Source organism: Amphiura filiformis, chromosome 9, assembly GCF_039555335.1.
Source record: "Amphiura filiformis chromosome 9, Afil_fr2py, whole genome shotgun sequence".
Lineage (NCBI taxonomy): Eukaryota > Metazoa > Echinodermata > Ophiuroidea > Amphilepidida > Amphiuridae > Amphiura > Amphiura filiformis.
Window position 1 is genome coordinate 42,361,583 of NC_092636.1, and position 22,808 is coordinate 42,384,390.

The following is a 22,808-nucleotide window of genomic DNA, read 5'->3' on the forward strand; positions in this document are numbered from 1 at the left end:
CCGCTCGCGTAGCGCAGCGATAGCGCAGCACTACGCCATGTCGCGCGTAAACGACGCAGAGTCGCGTAATGAATGATAATACGGGTGAACGACCGACCGTAGGCGTAATAAATACGGGGAAAAGATGTGTGTTAAAAAGTACACACAACATGAAGAGGTAGGCCTACTGTAATTAAAAAAGAAAACAAAATGAGGACAAACAGGTAGGCCTACGAGTATGTGGGTTAGCCTATAGTTAGTCACAGTAAGAAAATGAAAACGGGAATAAAATAGGCCAAAGAAGGAAAGAATAATAAAATCTAATAAAATTAGATGATTTAAATAAAAAAGCTATTAAACTGAGAACAGAACTAAATAAATAACATGAAAACGGGAAATCACAAGCTAAGCAGCAAATAAAAAATGAAGCCAACAGGGAAATGTAAGAAAGGACAGATTTTGAAAATAACGGGAACGGGATTGAGTAAATAAAAAACATGGTAACGGAAATTCGCAAGCTTAGCAGCAAAATGTTTTTAAAAAATGGAACAAAATTGGCCCATGTAGAAGAAACTAAAAAGAAAGAAAGAAGCTAAAATGGAAACTTAAGCTTAACGAGGGTCAGACTCAGATAAATGAAATTTACCTTTTCAATGATTCTACCTGTTCAGTAATTCCTCCCGTTTTAGTGAACGCTCCCATTTAATCACCTAGCGGGGACCCGCGCGTAGCGCGGGTGTCCCGCTAGTCTTACTATAAATAGGGAAATGTTGTATCTATCTATCTATCTATGTATCTATGTATCTATGTATGCCTATAAAGGCTCCGTCAGTTTCGATCCAAATGTCGCCAAATTCATACGGGAGATCGATGAATATACGGGAACGTGTTTAAACTTTATTTGGTTGAAAACGGTCAAGAATTGGCCTCAAAATCAGTGAAAATGTGGTCCGTTGCTATCCAAGGTAAACAAAAAGAGGAGTCAGTTACTAAGCTAGGACTGCGCGTCGCACGGGCGTATCTAATGCCAAGCCGCTCGCGTAGCGCAGCGATACCGCGCGGGTAACGCAGCACTACGCCATGGCACGCGTAAACGACGCAGAGTCACGTAATGAATGATATTACGGGCGATAGCGTAATAAATACGGGAAACAGATGTGTGTTAAAAAGTACAAACAACATGAAGAGGTAGGCCTACTATAAATAAAAAAGAAAACAAAATGAGGACAAACAGGCTGTACGAGTATGTGGGTTATACTAAGTCACAAAATGAAACCGGGAATAAAATAGGCTAAAGAAGGAAAGAAAGAAACTCTTCAGGAAATGTAAGGGAAAAAAGCTATAATAAAATCAGAAAGTTTAAATAAAAAAGCTATTAAACTGAGGACAGAATTAAATAAATAACATGAAAACGGGAAATCACAAGCTATGCAGCAAATAAAATAGAAGCTAAAATGGAAATCGTCGGGTGCGTCACATACTGGTCTATCTTGAATTTTTGACTTTTTTGAGAAAATTGGTATATAGTTCTTTTTTACGGAGCTCTTCCAATACAACAAATTACAGACCTCAATTTTTCCTAGATAATTAGTTATAAAATGTTAAATTTAAACTATCAATGATTTTTTCAAAATACGTATTTTCACATACTGATCTATCACGAAAAAACACGCATTTCTAGAAAATCGCAATTGAAAATCTTCGTATTAAGTTTACCTTTCTATAATTTAATTAGACTATGGATTTTTATGAAAGTGGTTTTAAATTAAAGCATATACTTAACAGATTTATTTAAGTGGAATCTTTAATTATATTTACGTATGTAATATTGCTTAAAACTACACGTAAGTTGTAGTTCTGTATGTGAAATCGTTAATTTCCCGATATCGTATTGAAAGTGCATTACATACTGGTTTATCTCGAGATAGACCAGTATGTGATGCGTCTAAAGTCACGTCTTTGTCATGATTGTTCGCGAAATCGCCCCCAAGATAGACCAGTATGAAACGCACTTTAAATACGATATCGGGAAATTAACTATTTCACATACTGAACTACAACTTTAGTGTAGTTTTAAGCAATATTGCGTACGTAAATATAATTAAAGATTCCACTTAAATAAATCTGTTAAGTATATGCTTTAATTTAAACCCACATTCATGAAAATCCATAGTCTAATTAAATTATAGAAAGGTTAACTTCATACGAAGATTTTCAATTGCGATTTTCTCGAAATGCGTGTTTTTCAAGATAGACCAGTATGTGATGCGACCGACGAAATGTAAGAAAGGACAGATTTAGAAAATAACGGGAACGGGGTTGAATAAATAAAAAAACATGGTAACGGAAAATCGGAAGCATAGCAGCAGAATTTTTTTTTTAAATGGAACAAAATTGGCCCATGTAGAAAAAACTAAAAAGAAAGAAAGAAGTTAAAATGGAAACGTAGGCTTAAAGAGGGTCAGGTTCAGATAAATAAAATTTACCTTTTCAATGATTCTACCTGTTCAGTAATTCCTCCTGTTTTAGTGAACGCTCCCATTTACTCATCTAGCGGGGACCCGCGCGTAGCGCGGGTGTCCCGCTAGTAGTAAGATAATTAGTAATAGATATTGTGTTCGGATACTTTTTGGCGCATTTTAAAACAGATCCAGTGAGAATTACCCTGCTTATTATTATTATTATTATTATCATTATTATTATTATTATTATTACTACCGGGATACCCGCGCTTTGCGCGGGTCCCCGCTCGATGAGTAAATGGGAGCGTTCACTATAACAGGAAAAATTACTGAACAGGTAGAATCATTGAAAAGGTACATTTTTATTTATCTAAATCTGTCTCTTCTAACATTTTCTTTTCTAGTTTCCTCTGCTTAATTGTGATTTTCAGTTTCCATGTTATTTATTTATTTAACCCAGTTCCCATTATTTTCTAAATCTGTTCTTTCTTACATTTCCCTTTTAGCATCTTTTTTATTTGCTGCTTGTTTCCATGTTTTTTTTATTTAATTCTGTTCTCATTATTTTAGCTTCTTTTTTTTTTTTTTTTCCTGAATAGTTTCTTTCCTTCTTTGTTTCGTTTTTTTTTTTTTTAGTTACTTTAACCTGTTGGTCTAATTACTCGTACCTTTTTGTCCTCATTTTAATTTAATTTTTCTTTATAGTACCGCTTCATCCCGTGACCCATCCATGTACCTTTTTGTCCTTTATTATTTTTCCTTCTTTCCCTATTATCATGTCCACTGGTCTCTGGCTCGCAAATCGTGTGGCTCTGCGCCGTTTACGCGCGCATTGGCGTAATGCGAATTACGCACGCGACGCCGACGCGCTGCCGGCCAGCTGCAATGACGCGTAGGCTGGTAACCGATTTTCATAACAAAAACCCCGTTTTTACCCATATTTTCACTGTTTTTGCAGCCAATTCTTGACCGTTTTCAACCAAATAAAGTTTAAACACGTCCCCGTATATTCCTCGATCTCCCGTATGAATTTGGCGACATTTGGATCGAAACTGACGGAGCCTTTATGGGCATAGATAGATAGATAGATAGATAGATAGATAGATAGATAGATAGATAGATAGATAGATAGATAGATAGATACAACATTCCCCTATTTATAGTAAGACGGGAGCGTTCACCATAACAGGAATAATTACTGAACAGGTAGAATCATTGAAAAGGTACATTTTATTTTTCTAAACCTGTCTCTTCTTACACTTTCTTTTTTAGTTTCTTTTGATTTAGCTTGTGATTTTCCGTTTCCATGTTATTTATTTATTTAACCTCGTTCCCATTATTTTCTAAATATGTTCTTTCTTACATTTCCTTTAGCTTCTTTGTTTATTTGCTGCTTGTGATTTCCCGTTTCCATGTTTTTTATTTAATTCTGTTCTCATTATTTTAGCTTCTTTTTTCTTACATTTCCTGATTAGTTTCTTTCCTTCTTTGTTTCGTTCCCGTTTCATTTCATTTAGTTACTTTAACCCGTTGGCCTATTATAACTCGTACTTTTTTGTCCTCATTTTAATTTAATTTTTCTTTATAGTACCGCTTCATGTTGTTTATACAACAAACATCTTTTTCCCGTATTTATTACGTCCTCTGATAGCGTGTCTGCGGACGTGTTCACCCGTTATCATAATCCCGTGACCCGTCCATGTACCTTTTTGTCCTTTATTTTTCCTTCTTTCCGTATTATCAATATCATATCCACTGGTCTCTGGCTCGCAGTCGCGTGGCTCTGCGCCGTTTATGCGCCCATTGGCGTAGTGCGCATTACGCATGAGGCGCCGACGCGCTGCCGGCCAGCTGCAGTGACACGTAGGCTGACAACCGATTTTCATAACAAAAAACCCGTTTTTACCCCCAGACAAACAAGTACCTAGACCTATAACTTTGGTTTGCGTAGTGAAGTCAACACTGCTTAGCAACGATTTTGACAAGGACGCAACCCGGACGCAAACAAGCAGACATGTTTGCGTCTACAGAACATGTTGCATTTGACGCGGGCGATAACGGCGCAGCAATCACGCAAACGATCGCGTTTTTCGTTCCAGACATGAACGCTTATTTCTCCGCGTCCGACCACCCGACCAAAATCACCTTGGATACGTGGCTTCACCTACTGCCATGGTTAGGGATGGGCAGTTACAGGTCTAGGTGGTATGTCTATGTTTTTACCCATATTTTCACTGTTTTTGCAAGATAGTAGTAAGATTATTATTATTATTATTATTATTATTATTATTATTATTATTATTATTTATATAGTACTTTTATAGTGATCTGACACCTCATCTAAGTTTTCGGTCATTCCATACAGCGTAAGAGGTAAATAGAGTTGTATTCATTCACCAATAGAGTTTCATGCTCATTTATCTATTTTCTTATATAACCTTCAGAATGAAACACTGAAAAAATATGAAACCCATCTTTGTTTTGATTGTCATGTTGTTTAGGAATAATTTGAGACCATTGTGATACAAATTGAAGCAATTTTTCAATTTTTTTTAACATTCTGATATCGTTTGTTATTAGATCCCTTTACAAGTGGCCATGATCTTTTCCCGCAAAACGCCTGTCATGCAGATTTCCATTGGTCTTTGTAATTGGCGCAATAATTCTTATGATTTCATCAAATTTAATTTGTGGCAGAATAAATGTATTTGGCCCATACAAGAAATGACATCTGACCAAAATTTTGTATATATACGTTTTTATACAGCTTCTATTTTGGGTTAAGGGCAGAGTAATGGGAGAGAACATGGACCTTTTCGAGCATCATTATTTCTGAATTGTATGTCCAAAGTATATAAAATTCTACATTTTTGGAAAGGAAATGAGTGAAGGAATTCCATGGTGACGTCCGACTTGTTAAAAAATCTCGAGTTTTTGAAAAAATCACAAAAATTCACCTTTTTACCCCAATTTTTTTGTGACAACTTAGAAAAAAAATCCGTTCGGAGTAAAAAAAAATCAGTTAGCTTTTCATGAAGAAGAGACATGAACTTAGGGAAGGTTTTTTTATTTTTTGAAATTCGTCTCTTTTTTCGAAATATGTGAAAAAAGCAACTTTGTCACTCTATTAAGCTAAAAATTGCACACAATGGTGTATGTTTTGGTTTAAAACAAATATTTTGAAAAAATGAGAAAACCTTCCCTAGACTTTGATGTACTCTAAACGATAATGCAAAAAGTTTACCTTTTGCTTGCATATTTTGTCATAAAAATTGTGTATTATTGTCAAAAGTGAACTCTGTTTAGTAAAAAAATGTCAAAATTATGCACAAAACGTCCTTATATTTTAAAACGGTAAGACTTTCACGCTTGTAAAAGCTGTATCTGGTGCATGGTCTAAATATGCATCTTCTTGCACCAATGAATCTATAGTATTATGCGTTCAGTGCGCGAAAATTCAAAATAATTAAAAAATCTAAGTGGCATTTTGACTGCAAAATTTGTTTACACCACATTTTGCTAGCGTTAAGGGTTCATACCACTAAATCCGCCTGTGAAGCGGTTTCCGGCAAAAGTTTATCACGCCTATAGTCCCAACTTTGCATAAAAATTGTGCAAAATCGGTACAATATTAACAAGTTTAGTGTTCCAAAAGAACTTGTGAATGTGATCTCTACTAATTTGAACAGAAAACGCGAAAATTTGAGTGATGTTTACGATGATGAGCGCATGAACACACGAGGTCAAAACGCGGTTAGCAGTCGGACGTAAACACAGGAAAATCGGGCCTTTTTATATAGCGCTATTTTCCTCAAATAGTAGACCTAAAATGTTGTGTCATTTTCAGATATGTTATGCAGATTTTTTTTCTGATTAAGATGATATCAAATAATTATATATTTCAAAGTAAGACGTAACTCGACTTATGGCCTAAAACGTGACCCCTATTTTGCACGTAAAGTCTATGGAAAGCTATTTTGTGTTATGTACCCTTAACAACATACCGAATGCGCCTATACTGCGTTGGACATACGCGCAGAGTTGCGCCTCGCCACGCGACGTGAATCGCGCGAGTAATCACAATATTTCGCATTCGCGCATTTCTGACTCAATATTTCCCGCCAATTTACTAAGCTGTCTTGAGCCATGTGACTTTTTAGAGTTTAAAATAATGAAATAAATCAAGCAAAAATACGAGTAAATTGTATTTATCAGTTTCAATTGAAAGAATACATCTTAGTGTTGATAAATATCACGAAATCTCAAATTCGGGCGTGGACGAATGTGTCTTCCATTACTCTGGCCTTAAATGTCGAGTTATAATAAAGGTCATGAAAATGTTTTGTATGAAAACACACTGCAAAAATATGCAATAATATTTTTTAAATGTTATTGTAAAATATGTTTTGCAAATACTTTTTCCAAATATTTTGTCAACATTATGTTAGAATATTTGCAGTAAGTTATCATAAAATGTTTTTGAATGTTATGAAAACGTTTTATACCCTTTATATACCCTTTATATAAACCAACATTTAAGCGTTTTCTGGCAACCTTTTCTAACCTTGTATCTATGCAAGCGACGTAATTGTGCTATGTATATGTGGGAATAGTAGCATTTTATTATAAAAATTATACTTATGACCATATAGCCTTTGACCCCGATTAAGACATGCGACACTTTTGACACCGCCCAATGGTCGTAGTGACCAACTTTGGATAAACTGACCAACGCACATGGCTACGATGACTCAGAAAAAGCAGAAAATCGATAAAACAGGTTCTTAACAACTGCTGTACATTGGCAGAAACGCTGACAAAACAGGCCATAGAAAAAAAGCTGCAGCGCATTAATTTGCCATAATGATCTCAAGTAGTCAAGTTGGTCATGTGACCTAGCCAACTAGCCATTGGACCTATTGAAAGCATTTGGCTACATACTCCTAAATGACTTTACTAACTCTTAACTGACTTATGCCACCACAATGTCCATTGGATGGCAGTTGACCCCGTGTAGTTGGTCATACCACTTTTTTGGCGCTACCCAATTGTTCTAGTGACCAACTTTGGCGGAGATATGGCATAGTCGAGCCCTTTTGGCTTGTCCCCTATAATTAAACCACGGGGTACACATAAGTATTGCACCACCCCTAAGACCTGCACAGGAAATAAGCCTCCATCCGTGTATGTAGGCCTACACGTTAATAATAATAATGTACACGAGCCTTATAAGTCAATATTATGGACCCAGGGCCCCAAATGTTAAAACAAAGGGCCGGCCGTTTCTCATCAAATAAAGCAGCTTCAAGGCAGTTTGTACACAGATTTCACCTGAGAACTATATTGTTACTAACACCCATAGTCCAGTCTAGTCAAAGTGGGTTTTGACTCACCAAAAATTGCAACCAAAAAGAGGATGTAGCCTTAAGCATTATATTGTTATATGTATATATGAGCCCCATGTGTCACACAACATGGGCCCCATGCCGTTTCTCAGCAAATAAAGTAGCTACAGGGTTCAGATTTGGTACACTAAACGGTCTTCAGCATTATATTGTTATATAGGAGTCCCATGTGTCAGACAATATGGGCATCAGGGCCCCAAACCATAAAACATAGGACCGGCCGTTACTCAATAAATAAAGGAGCTACAACACTCAGCTTTAGTCTAATGATAGAACTAGAGAATTATACTTAAACATATGTACATGAGCCTCATAAGTCAAATACAATGGGCCCCAGGCCCCAAATGTTAAAACAAAGGGCCAGCCGTTTCTCATCATATAAACCAGCTTTAGGGCTCAGAGTTTGTACACAGATTGCACCTGAGAATTACATTGTTATATGTACATATGAGCCCCATATATCACATAATATGGGCCCCAGCGCCCCAAACGCTAAAACATAGGGCCGGCCGTTACTCAATAAATAAAGAAGCTACAGTGCCCAGCTTGAGTCGCCTGATAGCACTAGAGAATTATAATGCAACATATGTACATGTAACTCATAAGTCAAATATAATGGGCCCAGGGGGCCCTAAATGTTAAAACAAAGGGCCGGCCGTTTCTCATCAAATAAAGCAGCTTCCGGGCTCAGAATTTGTACACAGATAGCACCTGAGAATTATATTGTAACTAACACCCACATAGCTGACTAAACAGACAGATCCGTATGATAATATAATAATTGGAAATACCAGCGTGAAGCGTTCAGGCTGTTTCAGTTAAATTACATATCCATTGGCTATTCCAGTTAATTTACCTGCTCCCTCTGAAATGGCCCCAAAATAGACTGTTCCGTTTAATTTACATACTCCCTCTGAAATGGCTGTTCCATGTAATTTACATACTCCCTCTGGAATAGTTTTCCCCTAATCATATTGCATAGCCTCACTGTGAATGAGAGAGATTGACGACAGCAACCTGTGGAGAGTAGGAGAGACGCCTCCCCTGGGAGGGGACTTTTTAAAATTTCTTTATTTTAAGTGCTACGATCGAGAGTGCAACCTACATTAGATTAAAGCTTGTGACTTGGACTTTCACTTTTTACACATTTTTCGCACAATTGGGCGACTTTTTATAATTTCTTTAAGTCCTCAGCAAAATAAGGACTGTAAGTTTAGGTACACCCTCTGGAATAGTTTCCCCCTAATCATATTGCATAGCCTCACTGTGAGTAAGATAGACTGACAACAGCAACCTATGGAGAGTAAGAGAGACGGATCCCCTGGGAGGGGACTTTTTACAATTTCTTTATTTTAAGTGCTACGACAGTGCAACCTACATTCAATTAAAGCTTGTGACTTGGACTTTCGCTTTTTACACATTTTCTGCCCAATTGGGCGATTTTTTTACAATTTCTTTATTTTAAGTCCTCTGCAAATAAGGACTAGTTTTCCTTCTTATTATGGATTGATTATCCAAATGTGTGAAAATATTGGATCCAAAACATAACAATGATAAAATTGGATGCTTTATGCCTAATTTTCATCTCGCTATGAGTTTTAAGATACATTATTTTGAAAACTAAAATATGGAGTCAATCGATCCAATTTCATATCAAAGTTGGTCACTAGAACCATTGGGTAGTGCCACAAAGGTCGTATGATCAACTACATGGGGTCAGCTGCCACCCAATGGACATTATGGTGTCATAAGTCATTTACTTCAAGTATATAGCCAAATGCTTTCAAAATGTTGCTGCTTCACTATCCATGTCGACACTGATACGTAACCAGATCCGGACCAGATCATTTAGGGGCAATTTGCGGTCATTTTCAAAATACCTTCAAAAATCATACTTTTAGCACAAATTTTTAATTTGTAACTTAAAAGTAGTACTGCTGCAACATGCATAAATGGATTGACCTTGGCTGATGCAAAACGTTCAACTCACATTTGGGGTAAAAAAATAACCCCAAAAGTATGTATGTACGGACTAGATAATTTATTTTGACATGTAGACATATAAATCTTGACAAGTATTTGGCAGTTAGAAAGCTCCGTAAATATTGTTGACATAATGACGATAATATGTCTACATGTCAATATCAATTATCTAGTCATTTTGGCAATTGGATGCCACAAATGTATGCACAGAGTAGGTATATAGTTAAACCGCTTCACTACTCACCTCCAGGACCTCCTGAACCTTGACTAGAAGTTATCGCGACCTGAAATGTTGAAATGATATTCATTAATAGCCGGACGAAAGGGGTGTGAGGTATAATCATAGTATGCTGGATTTTTTGAATAATGAAATAAGCGTACATGTAAAGACGTAGAAGTTGGGAAATACGATTGTCCGTCTTATACAGTAAGATATGCAATACAGTAGTTAAAAATACAATTTATTTTTCTTTAAAGCCATATTGTAATATTTGCTGAGGAGGACGCCTTCAATATTTTTTCAAAATTTAGTTTTTTTACACGATTTTAATGTATTGTAGTACACTATATACTGCAAAAATCAATGCCTTAGGTGCTGTAGCTTTGTCAAAATCCTAGATTTTGAATAAACCGTCGGAATAAGACCGTTTATTATTACGATGGAAATATAAGTCGAACGCGTACGCGGTGTTAATATTACAATACGTACATGGCGTGCGGGACGGTCATACACACATCAAAGGAATGTACCGTAGCACGACCGACAGAGTGATACGCATTGGCGTCATTGGCGTTTGGTAGTAAATTTCAATTTTCTCAGTTGTTCGGCTCAAAATTAAATGGCGACGTATCTGACAGTAAAAGCTAACATTTTATGGAAAAGAAATACTAATCTATTATTTTATGGAAATGTTACAATATGGCTTTAACTAGGATGTACGCCTATGTAAAATGATTTTTATAATCTATCTTAAGATTTTAAGTTCTGATAACGCATTGTTGGTTTTGTTGCTTTGGTAAATGGTAGGCTTCCTTTTCAGATTGAACCTTATCATGCATGCATGTGCTCCAGAAAACCGCAAAAATGTTTTTGGCAAAGAATCACATATCACCATAGCTACTGCTAGACCTAGTCCAAATGTCCTTTCCATAATTGTCCAATAATAAGAAGGAAAACTTCTTTGTTGTTTAGGGGGATAATAATCGCCCCAGCTGCCTCCACGACCGGTACGCCACTGAATGTGAAATAGATGAAATTGAGGAATTCTGAGTATCGCCTGTTGAGACACGGCTGTTTTAATGGTCAATATGAGTAATTATCCTAACATATAAGACACAATGCTGTGATTGCCGAAGACTTCCTTTAAGGACATGACAAAACGAAGAGACGTTTCTCATATATTGTATAATAATATTAAACATAATGATTTGGTTAAATGAGGTACACGTAGCACCAAATTGAGGTACCTATGAATACGACCTTCATGCCCATTTTACACTGTAACTCAGAATACAATTGAGGACATTTACGGCTCATTCGTGGTGTACGGTCACATTTAATCAACTTTAGTAGCGTTAAGTATAATCGCGGTGAATCATTGATTGTACTAAAAACGGCCCAGGTGGCTCTAGCCATGTCATTGTTTCATCGCAAATAACTTCCTGATATTCAGTAGATAAAGTAACATCATTCCAAGTTCACACTTAAAATACCTAGTCATCCACTGGATATAAAAAGTGAAATGGGGGGGGGGGGATTTGTCAATTTAAAGGGATACAACCAGATACAGGGGTAAAATTGTAAAATTGCTAAAATCTTATGGCAAGAAGGATTCAGAAAATACCTGTGACGCACCATTTTCTTGATTTAAGAAGCAATTGGACTCTCTAGGTATCAACATCATAGGGTGATTTAAATCCTTCCCTTCCTCTGTTTTGGATCTAAAGTTGGGTTGGTCTTAAAAGAGATATGCACCTGTTCGTTCCAAACCTTTTGATTTTTTGTTGAAATTGCGTCCTATTTTTTTCATTTTTTACAAACAATCCTGACTTTGGATAAGACCGCCATTACTAACACATACATGTTCGTCAACAAGCTTTAGTAGTCTCCTCCGCACTATGTGGAGCACGCTAAATCTCACTGAGGGCGGAGGCGAATACTTGATCAGACGGTCTAATTCTATCAAGTAGCTTATATAGTACCTCAACAATCACCATCATATTCCATCAATTAACTACTATACAGAACATATCGTAAACTCAACTTGTAATTTAAAATTGTAAATATGTTACCAAATATATTTTTGTACCTAAGCATCTTAAAGGTCCGTAACCCGATCGACAGCATCATCCCCGATTTTTTCATTGTTGATGAGGTTTTGGTATCACATAATAGATACTATTTTTCTCATTACTATCCTGAAATTTGACGCTCCAAGTCGATGTATTTCCGGAGAAATCATGAATCACAGCGGTTTTTACAGGTATACCAGTTTGTAAACAATGGTAAATACTTTGGAATTCTGGGAGGGAATTATGAACGAAATATCAGTCACCGCAAGACGGTGCGCCGTATATAGTTATGAAAACGGCAGCGGTAAGCGTGGTGTGCTAAATAGCTCAATTGACTAGCGCGTTTGTTTTTACCGAGAGGTACCCGGTTCAAAACCCGGTCTCGGGGGGTTGTTTTTCCTCTCCATTTTACCCAAACTGTTTTTATATTCATTTGTAATGTACATATTGCAAGGGGAAATATATTTTGTTTCCTTTTTTTCTGAAACGGTACGAAAAAAAACATTTTCCGTTCAATACGGGCCGGGCATTGTACAGCATGTCAGCATTCGTCATTGCCTGCCCAGAATGCAATTCACGTATACCAAGGTATTGGATTGCAAATTTGGCTATTTATTCACATTTACGCTGAAAATGCTCTCGTTTTTTCACAAAGCAGCATAAAGGAGGCGATATTTGATATTATTATGTAATTTTAAAGACAATCCATATCCAAAACCAATAGGGTTACCCCCCTTTAATACTAATCACGGCGTGTCCGTCCGTCCGTCCGTCCCCCTGTCCGCGCGATATCGCGTGCGAGCGGCGCACTAACGCGTGCTCGCGGTGCGCATCGCGAGCGTCCGTGCGGTGCGCTAACGCGTAGTTCGCAGAGTACCGACGGGCGCGGTGCGAGCATCAGAAAGCATTACAGTGTGGCTAATCGTGCAGGTGCATCTGATCGACTCAATATAGGCCTATTTTCAACACACACGTGCAGAGGCCACTCAGAACATGACTATTTCCGGGGTATTTTTTTTGGGGGGGGGCTCATAATGTGGTAGCAGGACAGGGCTTGGAAGAGGCGAATGATGGGTTTCCAGATTACGGCCAAGTAAGCGTCACAGCTATTGTGTCAAATTGAGTCATGATCATTGAGAGACGTATATCATAGTTAGTTTAAAAGGTCAGGGCAGGTAGGCCTATGGGTAACGGGTGTTGCGTAATTAGAGAAAGTCCTATCACGAGAACCACCCAACCCCAGAACCGCGAAATCTAGTTAATAATAAGAATAATATCACGTAGGAAACGAATAATCATGTAAAGGCGGGTAATGGTTAATCCAACGGACGAGGACACAAAACACATCAAGGATCAATAAATGATACAAGAGGATACCTTGGATATGAACAACAGGAAAGAAAAAGAGCAAGGTACAGATTAGACAGTATGTAGGGGGAACAAACACAGCAAATGTAGGAGTAGGCAAAGTTCGATGGCCAAAAATGACCAGTTCCAAGGCCCACAGAAGTGCTAAGCCTGCAAAACCTGCAAATTCACTACTTCTTATTGAGTAACGACACAACTTATTTTGCTCTGAGTTTGCTGTCTTGTTTACTGGTGAGTTCAATTTGAACTTGCCTTCAATTTTTGACTTGAATTTGTTTTTAAACTACAGCATGTAGTTCTTGTTGTTTACTTTTAAATGTTTTTGTCTGCCACTGAAGAAGAGCAGACGAGCGAAACGTCGGTTGTTGTTTTTTGTCCGTTTAGTTTTGTTTGTCTGCTATGTGCATAATTTTCATCACTTCCAGTGTACATTTGTACTGTTCTTCAGACACTCCTTACTTACAGACTGACTAACCTTTTGGTCTAAAATGTGCGTATCTTGAAATGCCACTAAGGTATGACCCCCCCGAGTGGTGTCAAATGAAAGTGAAAAAAATATAGAGAATATAAAACAAATATTTTGGCACTCATAAATAAGCCTTGGGTCAATATTCATATGGGTCCTTTTTATATATCAAAATGCCAAGAAGGTATGTACCCCAAGTGGTGTTAAATGAAAGAGAACAAAGTAAAGAATATAATAAAAATAATTTCCTCACCGGGGTCACACTCCTCATAAAATATTTTCCCACCCGGGGTGGCACTCATAATAAGCCCTGGGTGAATATTCCTATTTTGTGTCCTTTTCATATCTTGAAATGCCAAGAAGGTATGACCCCCTGAGTGGTGTCAAAGAAAGCAAAGAATATAATTGAAATAATTTCCCAATCGGGGTTGTCAAGTCTCAAAAGAAAGTATGGCCCCTGAGTAGTGTCAAATGAAAGAGAAAAAAGTACAGAATATAATAATAAATATACTTTCGACACCGGGGGTGACACTCCTTATAAGACTTGGGTCAATATTCCTATTTTGGGTCATTTTCATATATCCAAAGAAGGTATGAACCCCCGGGTGACAATGTATATCACAATAATACTGCCGAAGCCCCACCATGGTTCTGCTTTGGTGCGGTAACCGCTCTAGTTAATGATTAAAACATCCCCCTATTTAGATACCTTATATAGATCCCCAAGAGCAAGAAAAAAGTCTTGGTGGACAAATCTGAGGTGTGGCAGAGTCCGGCCATCTTTATTTTCAAAATAGCCACCATTTTGATATTTTGGTATGATTAACATTTTTTGCTTTTATGTTGTTGTCTCAGGTGTATAGACTAAGAATCTACAGATGCCCACTTGGGCGTTCCAAGGTATTCTGGGTCAAAGTTTGCGCAGGGGCAAAATTCAAATTGGTTCCGATTTGCTTTAGACCTATTATAAATTATTCTTCACGGATTCAGAAAATACAGTTTGATCTACCTACGACTAATTAGTCTGGAGTTATTGGTGAAAAGGTCACAGGTTGGAAAGGGGTTCTATGGGATCAGACACAGAAAAATTATTCAATGTTGATGAAAATGGTCTCAAAATGTTGGTCGTGTTATAATAATTCAGATAATAAATATTTTGCACTACATACAATGTTTCGTTACCATGGCAACATAACAATGGTAGTTAATGCCCGTTTAGTCCAATGGATATTGATATATTCTTCCCTGATACCTAGCTATTACCTAAATGTCGTATATACATAGTAAAAAGTACTATTAATGAACTAGAATTATTTGGGGACGCTACAGCTGCCTGTTGTAACAATTCTTCAGCTCCGCGTAAAGCTGCATCAGAATCTTAGAATTGTCGAAATTCTGGAATTTTGACAATTCCAGGTTTTTTACGCAGTCTGTCAAAAACTTGGAATTTGTCAAAATTCTGGAATTCCGACAGTTCATGTTTCTGACGCAGCCTGTCAGCTTCACGCTGAAAATTTGTCATAAAATTTGTATTACATCGTGAATTTCAAAAATGAAAATTGTTTGATATCAGAAAGACATTCTTCGTATTCAGAATGCAATTCAATATGTCTGATGTGCTCTCATGTCCCACAAAAAATACTGTCGAAACGCTTAAAACGTTCATTCCAGATCCCTTAATAACAACAAATTAATGTCAAACTTGAATACATTAAGCCTTTTAACATGTTTAACCCACATTCTGTCGAGATTGTTTATAGTACTACGCCTGTGAATACCACAAAAATGGAAATGTTAAATTTGAAGACGTATAATTTTATTAAACTGCCTTATGGCGAATCTTACAGGGGCCCATAAAGATCTGGTACAATAGGCCTAGGACAAACCACTATACCGCTATAGTGTTGACAAAACACTGCACTTACATCATGATGCAGTCATGTCTACAGTAGAATTCACCACGACCTTTGCAGGACTTATACCCCATTAAAAGCTATTAAACCAAGATAACACTCATTGAAAACAGCTCAACTGATTAAATCAGATCTTCTCTGGTTAAATCCACACAACACATGTGTCGGTATTATAGTTTCAGTTGGGTGAACGATTATAAAGGTAACGCTAGGTAACAATTCTGTGTTGGCTTTTGTTTACGAAATGAGACAATACTCTGCTTATTGTTAACCAGAGTTCTTGAAAATGAGAAGCATAGTGGTTTGCAGACTTAACACGGTTTGGAAATAATTTCTTCATATTTTTTGGTGTTATCTGTCGTTTACATATATCCTTCCTAAAACACAAAAGTGGGAATATTTCCAAACACCTAAATTAGCTAAAAATTTAGGACATGTTACAAAACAATATTTTCTAGAATTTCAGAGAATACTTTAAATATTGGCCGGTTATTTTTCACACAGTGACGTTAACTAGGCAATTGCGTATACTTCTAACATACACTATTTGTGGACGTCACGCGTGAGAGCTCTGTGTATTGTGTATAGGAAAACGGACAGTAACGGCAGTATGTATAATAAAGTGAAAGTATGGTAAGTGTTACAATTTCAGCCATGAAGGCTCTGCTTTCATCCATCTTAAAGCCATATTATAACATTTTCAAACAAAATAGATTAGCATTTCTTTGCCATAAAATGTTAGCTTTTACTGTCAGATATATCCCCTTTTATTTTTGAGCCGAACAACTACGGGGTACAAAGAAAATTGAAATTTACTACCAGCGCACATGTCGCCAATACCATAGAAGAACTCCTGGAAGCGGCAGCTTTAATTAGCATGAGGCCGCATTGATATGTAAATAGCGTATTGTTATTTAAATTTGTGCCCAGACGTATTGAGGGCGACAGTCATGTTATCCAGACGGAGAATGGCTGCATATGCCGGGACGGTAATAAGCTAGTATATTTCGTGTACCAGTTGGTTATAACAAACAATTAGTATTATATTAAATATATTAAGTGTATAAACTTTGAAATTTACATGAATTTGAAGAGCAGAGCTTCGAAATCTAGCTAAGTCAGGTGGTGTGAAATTATGCTGCGTGACCCCCTCTGCGTGGTAGAATTATATTCATAAAACATTGAATTTAACAGATATCATGGGCAGCCAACCACGATTTATCAGCATTTAAAATATATGTTAATTAACAAAGATAAATAATAAAGAGTACAAATGGCAATTAACTTGTAAACAAGCCTGAAATCTTAAAATGTTGCCACGTGATTTCCCGAACACATGATATGTCAACATGTGACCACTATTCAGATTTACCGTAAATATTTGGAGTATTGTTCCACGGCTTGCACATACACTCAGGGGCGTAACCAGACCTGACCTTCCGGGGGGGGGCAAGATTGAAAAATTTCCCAATTTTTGACCAAAAGTTGTATTATTTTTGTGCGCATCGCGAGCGGCTTGCCGCGAAGTGATAAACGAGTGGGGTCCAGGGGCCCGCCTTAGGGCCCTTAGGGCAAAGCTCATGGTTTTTGGCATATTAGAAGCTAAAATCCAGTGTTCAGAGTACAAAATTTCACAATGAAAGTAGTATAGATCTTCTTCCTCTTTCTTTCCTTTTCTCTTCTCCTTCCCTTTCTCTTCCCTCTTTTCTTTCTTCTTTCCCTTTCTCTTCTTCCTCTTTTCCCCCTTTTTTTCTCTTCTCCTTCCCTTTTTTTTTCCCTCTTTTTCTCTCCTTCCCCCCTACCCAATTTTTTGCTCTTCTCCCCAGTTTTTGTGTGTCGGGGGGCAGCTTGCCCCCCCGGCCCCCCACTGGTTACGCCACTGCATACACTGTGCATTTCTTTACCTCCGTATAAAGTCAATAATTCATGCTGGGAGCCAAGTAACATTCTGTCTGCTTAGTGCAGATTGGTATTTTATTTTACTTGAGAGCATAATAGAAATACATAAGACGAATAAGGCGCCATGATGGAAGGTCGTGTCGGGTATCAAAGGTTATTGTAACTTCAAATACTACTTGTATTTCACACCTTGCCTCTGTCACATATTTCCTTCATATTATTGACAGCAAGTCCTAATTTTGCCTTTGCTATTGCAAAATGTCATTTCATATCAAATTAGTAGACTTTCTTTGAAAAAACATATCACTGGTGCCTGATGGGAAGACCCGTCCGCCATTTCATTAAACTGGATCGTTTTCGCGTGGTTTGTGCCCAGATGTATTGGGGCTCGCTATACTCTCATTGAACAGGCAAAGTTCGCAAAACTAACAACGTTGTTATTTGCCAATATCAATTAACATGATCCAACGGGTCGAACATGAATTATTCATAACGGATCGATAACTGGCCTCATTTCTAGTTAGTAAACCAGCGGAATTTTTCATAGGTTTTGCGTTGCTAATAGAACAACCGTGAATTTAGTGTCACCCCCTTGCCAATACGTACCACTCCTTCGGTCATGTTGGTACGACCCTTTGTTGTGTATATCACCGTCCCGCACGCCGTGTACGTACTGTGTGTTATGAACATCGTATATGCGTTCGACTAATAATTCCATCGTAATAATAAAGCGCCGGTTCCGGCGTTTTATTCAAAATCTCGGATTTTGACAAAACTACAGCACCTAGAGTCTTGATTTTTGCAGGGTATATTGGTTTAATAAAGTACAATTTAATCGTGTAAAAAAGAAATTTTAAAAATTCAGTGAGGGCGTCTTCCTCAGCAAATTCATTGACTATTCATTATATCAATGATCATTCATATATTTTGTATAATCTAATGCTTGCTTAATCTTGCTTAATAATTAATCATGCAGTACTATATTGTATTATCATTATTATTATTATTTGTGTTATTATTATTATTATCATCATTATTATTATTATTATTATCATTACTGTCATTTAAAATGTAGTCTGCTTAAGCATGCATTATTATATTACTGTATTGACTTACATTATATTGATTTAATCGTAAGCTTGATTATACTATTGATTCCTGATTGTATTTAATATTCTAGCTTTATATATTTTGTATTACTTTGTTGGCTTTTATGTATTACATGCATTTTGATGATTGATGAAAATAAAATATGAATGAATGAATGAATATGGCTTTAACTTCAAGCTGAACCCCTTATTTCATGTTTGCTTTTGCTCGGGCCCCTGAACCCTCGGGGCCCATGGATTTCGTCCAGCCCGTCCACCCGCTTGCTACGCCCCTGATTTTCAGTGCCCTATGATGCTACGCCACTGACAGAACCACTGCAGTAAAGACAATTGTCTACCCTACCACCCATCGCGCAGACCGGTCTCCTAAGACCGGTCTCCAGACTATTAGTGTCAGAGAGGATATGGCATGGTTTTCCCTTTTTCTTTGGAAAAAAGAGTATAATGACCTTGTCATTTACTTTGATAGATTATTTGACCTTTGATATTTATAACTCAAGAACCGTACGTCACAGGTCACTTTATGACAAGAGGAATACTTTGGTGGGGTTTTGAAATTTGACCCCGTATAACCAATGACCATATGCTGGGAGTCCCTAGAGGATTGATTTAGTTCAGCTTCCACCCAGAAGTCATTTCCCATGATCCATTGACCGGGCCCATAGAAAACACCTATGTTGGCCAACTTTTTATGAATCAACATGTCACTTGCTTCCAACAATATTCTCTATGTGGCTTTCAAATGCACTTATGACTCTCATAATTATCAAACGATATCTAAAAGGGATTCAGTAGGGTTCAAAGGTCAATCAAACAATGTGTAAATACTGTGATGAAATTGGACCATCCAATCCATTCTCCTATATTCTCTTTAAGAATCAGACGCCATAATACTAGTAGTAAATACCCGAAAAGGGTGACATTAACTTACCGCTGCAGTTGCCATGAATACAAACGTTTGAGAACGGTTTAATTCCTCTGCTTGTAAAGCTTTCAAAGAAATTCGAAATTGGTCAGTTGTCGTCCCGCGTAAATTAAGCTCTGTCGTCTTACATAAAGTGTGGCGGCGTAAGTCCCCAAGTCATGCAATAATTGTTGGATATACACTTAACGTCATCTATTAACCATGTCAACTAGGGATCGTTGATTGCAGTTTTCGCATTCCCTTGCTTGTGTGTAGGCAAACCGTCGCGATCTCGTTACAGTGTTGCAATTCTATATTGAATATTTTTTGTGTAAATATCATAAGATGATAATATGTGATGCGATCAAGCAAAATCAGTCGGAACTCGGGAATATTGATTTTGAGATATAGCTAAAAAAAGGTAACATTTCCTTTTGTTTTCTATTGTTTTGGAAACTCTGTTATTGGTAATATCTTTGGAACTGGTTGTTCAATTTTAATGGGGTTTTCTGCAAAATGCAGCTTTGTAAATGCGTTTTACTATCCTATAAAAAACTGAAAATTTAATATTTCCGAGTTCCGACTGATTTTGCTTGATCGCATCACATATATCTTAAATATCTTAAGAATCAGATGACATTCTAGTTAAGTAGTAAATATCCGAAAAGTGTGATAGTGTTTACTTGCAATTGCCACAATTTGACGATTACAAACGTGTGAAAACGGTTTCCAAAGCTTTCAAATTGTAAAGAAATTCAAAATTGTTTAGATTATATCGTAACCTACAATCTATCAATGTACAAGCATACCGTACGTGGCAACATAAATTCCCCAAATCATGCAATAATATTTTTGTCGAAACATATAAACGTCATCTATTAATCATGTCAACTAGGGATCGTTGGCGCCAGTATTTATATCCTATAGCGAAAATGTTCAATGCGACAATACGAAGGCTGGACAATCGGACATTTTTACTTTTTATTTGACATTTTCAAGTTCCCAGTCTTGCTGTTTTATAATTTCCATGTCCCCCAACACTACACACGCTTTCACACTCATGTTTACTCCTACCTCTAGCAAAGGCAATATCTCTTTGCTCATATCTGTAATAATGTAGTTATGAATAGCTAATGCTACAATCTTAATTCTTACTACATGATATAAGCCAGTGCCCATCTGGAAGAAATTTGAAGAAAAGACTTTTACAAACACAGGGCTAGGGTGGAACCAGTGTATCATCGTATTATGGTAAAGATTGCTCCAAAAACTATGCTCCAGCAACGTAACTAAATAAACAGCTCAAAAAAGTTACAATTAACTAAAAAAAAAAACCTAAAACTAAAAAATAAATAAATAGCCTGTCAACCTGTTTTGTATATTCCCCATGATCAAATATCTCGGCAGCTGGGCTTGGCGGTTTGAGTTTTATTATTGCGTCATAGACAATAAAAATTGTACACTCTATGACTGCATGATCAGTGACAGCAACGATTTGGGGATTCATTGAATTTGTTGGTTGCATGATCAGGGATTGCGACGGTTTGGGGGTTCCCCGAAATTATAGTCATTGTTGCTTAAAGAAGGATGGTCCGAATTGTATGCTATTTCCATTTGGGATGAATGACCTTGACCCCTCCATGAATTACTTCAATCGATATGTATTTGAAAGCCCATGTGATAACCGTATATCGGTTATCAATTAGGGCAACCACCATTTACACAATTATTTCTATGTATCCACTTCCAGCACAATGTTTGCACAGTCATTCTAACACATTTTTTATACTTTCAAATACAACAACTTTCAAATACAACACATATTATCGTACTTAACAACTATTCGCTGTAATTTCAACACATGATCTGCCAACACTTGGCAAATTACGTCGTAATGTGGCTTCCAATTTCAACACATTAATAAGGGCCACCGCTAATTGCAACAGAATTTGTTTCAATGTTATGCATTTCAGAGACATCTCATGACCATTATACTAAAAGTAAACCTTATTATGCTTGGTGGTAAGGTTGACAGGAAAAGGTCAAACAAGGGTTAAATTTCAAATAAATAAATTATATAAATTGTAGTTAATTGGAAGTGGTATCACGTGCACGCTCGGAAATCAACTTCTACTCCACAGTTATTCATCTAGTCATAAGGATTCAAAAAAATTTAGCTTAGGCTCTACGTGGGTCAACATGAAAAACAATAATAATAGAATAGTTTGCTATATGTTGGATGTTTCGTTATCACCTAAAGTCTAGATTTTTGCAGGGTATGTTCAATGGCGGGGGGGCAACATGCCCTGGGCGCCACAACTAGGGGGCGCCAAATTGACCAATTCAGCAATCGATTCTGCGCCCCTCCAAGCGATGAAAGTCAAAATTTTCGCGCGCTTCGCGGCAATTGCAGCACAAAATCAAGTGAAAAAACATTTTAAGACCGATATTCAACTTCTAGTAACCAAAAGTAATTAGTGGTAGGCCTTATCTGTCCAAAATTTACTACGCTCCATGCGCGCAATTGTTTCAAGAATTACCCGGGGGGTGGGGGGTAGGGGTAGGGGCTCCAATTTTGTTTCTTGCCCTGGACGCTACCAACCCTAGTTACGCCACTGGGTATGTTAGTTTAATAAAGTACATTGCATTATTGTACAATAACAGAATTCTAAAAATATTCCAGGCTACCTCCTCAATAAATGGTACAATATGGCTTTAATGCCGGGAGGTTTGAAGAAATGTAGGGGCTGTAAGATTCACTTAGACAAAAAAAATGAGATATGAGATATTATTTTTCCTGAAATTTAATAATTCCACACCCCCACACCCCCCGCACGCACCACTCACCCCTCATGTCATCCCTGAGCCACCACATGACCACCTTACCTGCAAGCGCACACATTATACTTTCTCTCACCACAAGCTTGGTGGTACGTGTAAATTTCGCTGCATATTGTGGAGGTCTCGGAGGATATATCATTTCATGAATAATGTTTTATACTAACATAATGTTCAATGCCAATTGCCT

The 22,808-nt window shown here is 37.2% G+C and overlaps 1 protein-coding gene across 1 annotated transcript in view; it reads right to left on the bottom strand.

Annotated features, from left to right (window-relative positions):
- The window catches only part of LOC140160334 (uncharacterized), a 44,536-nt gene that overhangs the window by 16,486 nt on the left and 5,242 nt on the right, over window positions 1-22,808 (bottom strand). Inside the window, exon 2 of the mRNA XM_072183586.1 lies at window positions 10,074-10,113. Coding sequence (XP_072039687.1) covers window positions 10,074-10,113 — 40 coding nt within the window. The remainder of the gene's footprint in view (window positions 1-10,073; window positions 10,114-22,808) is intronic.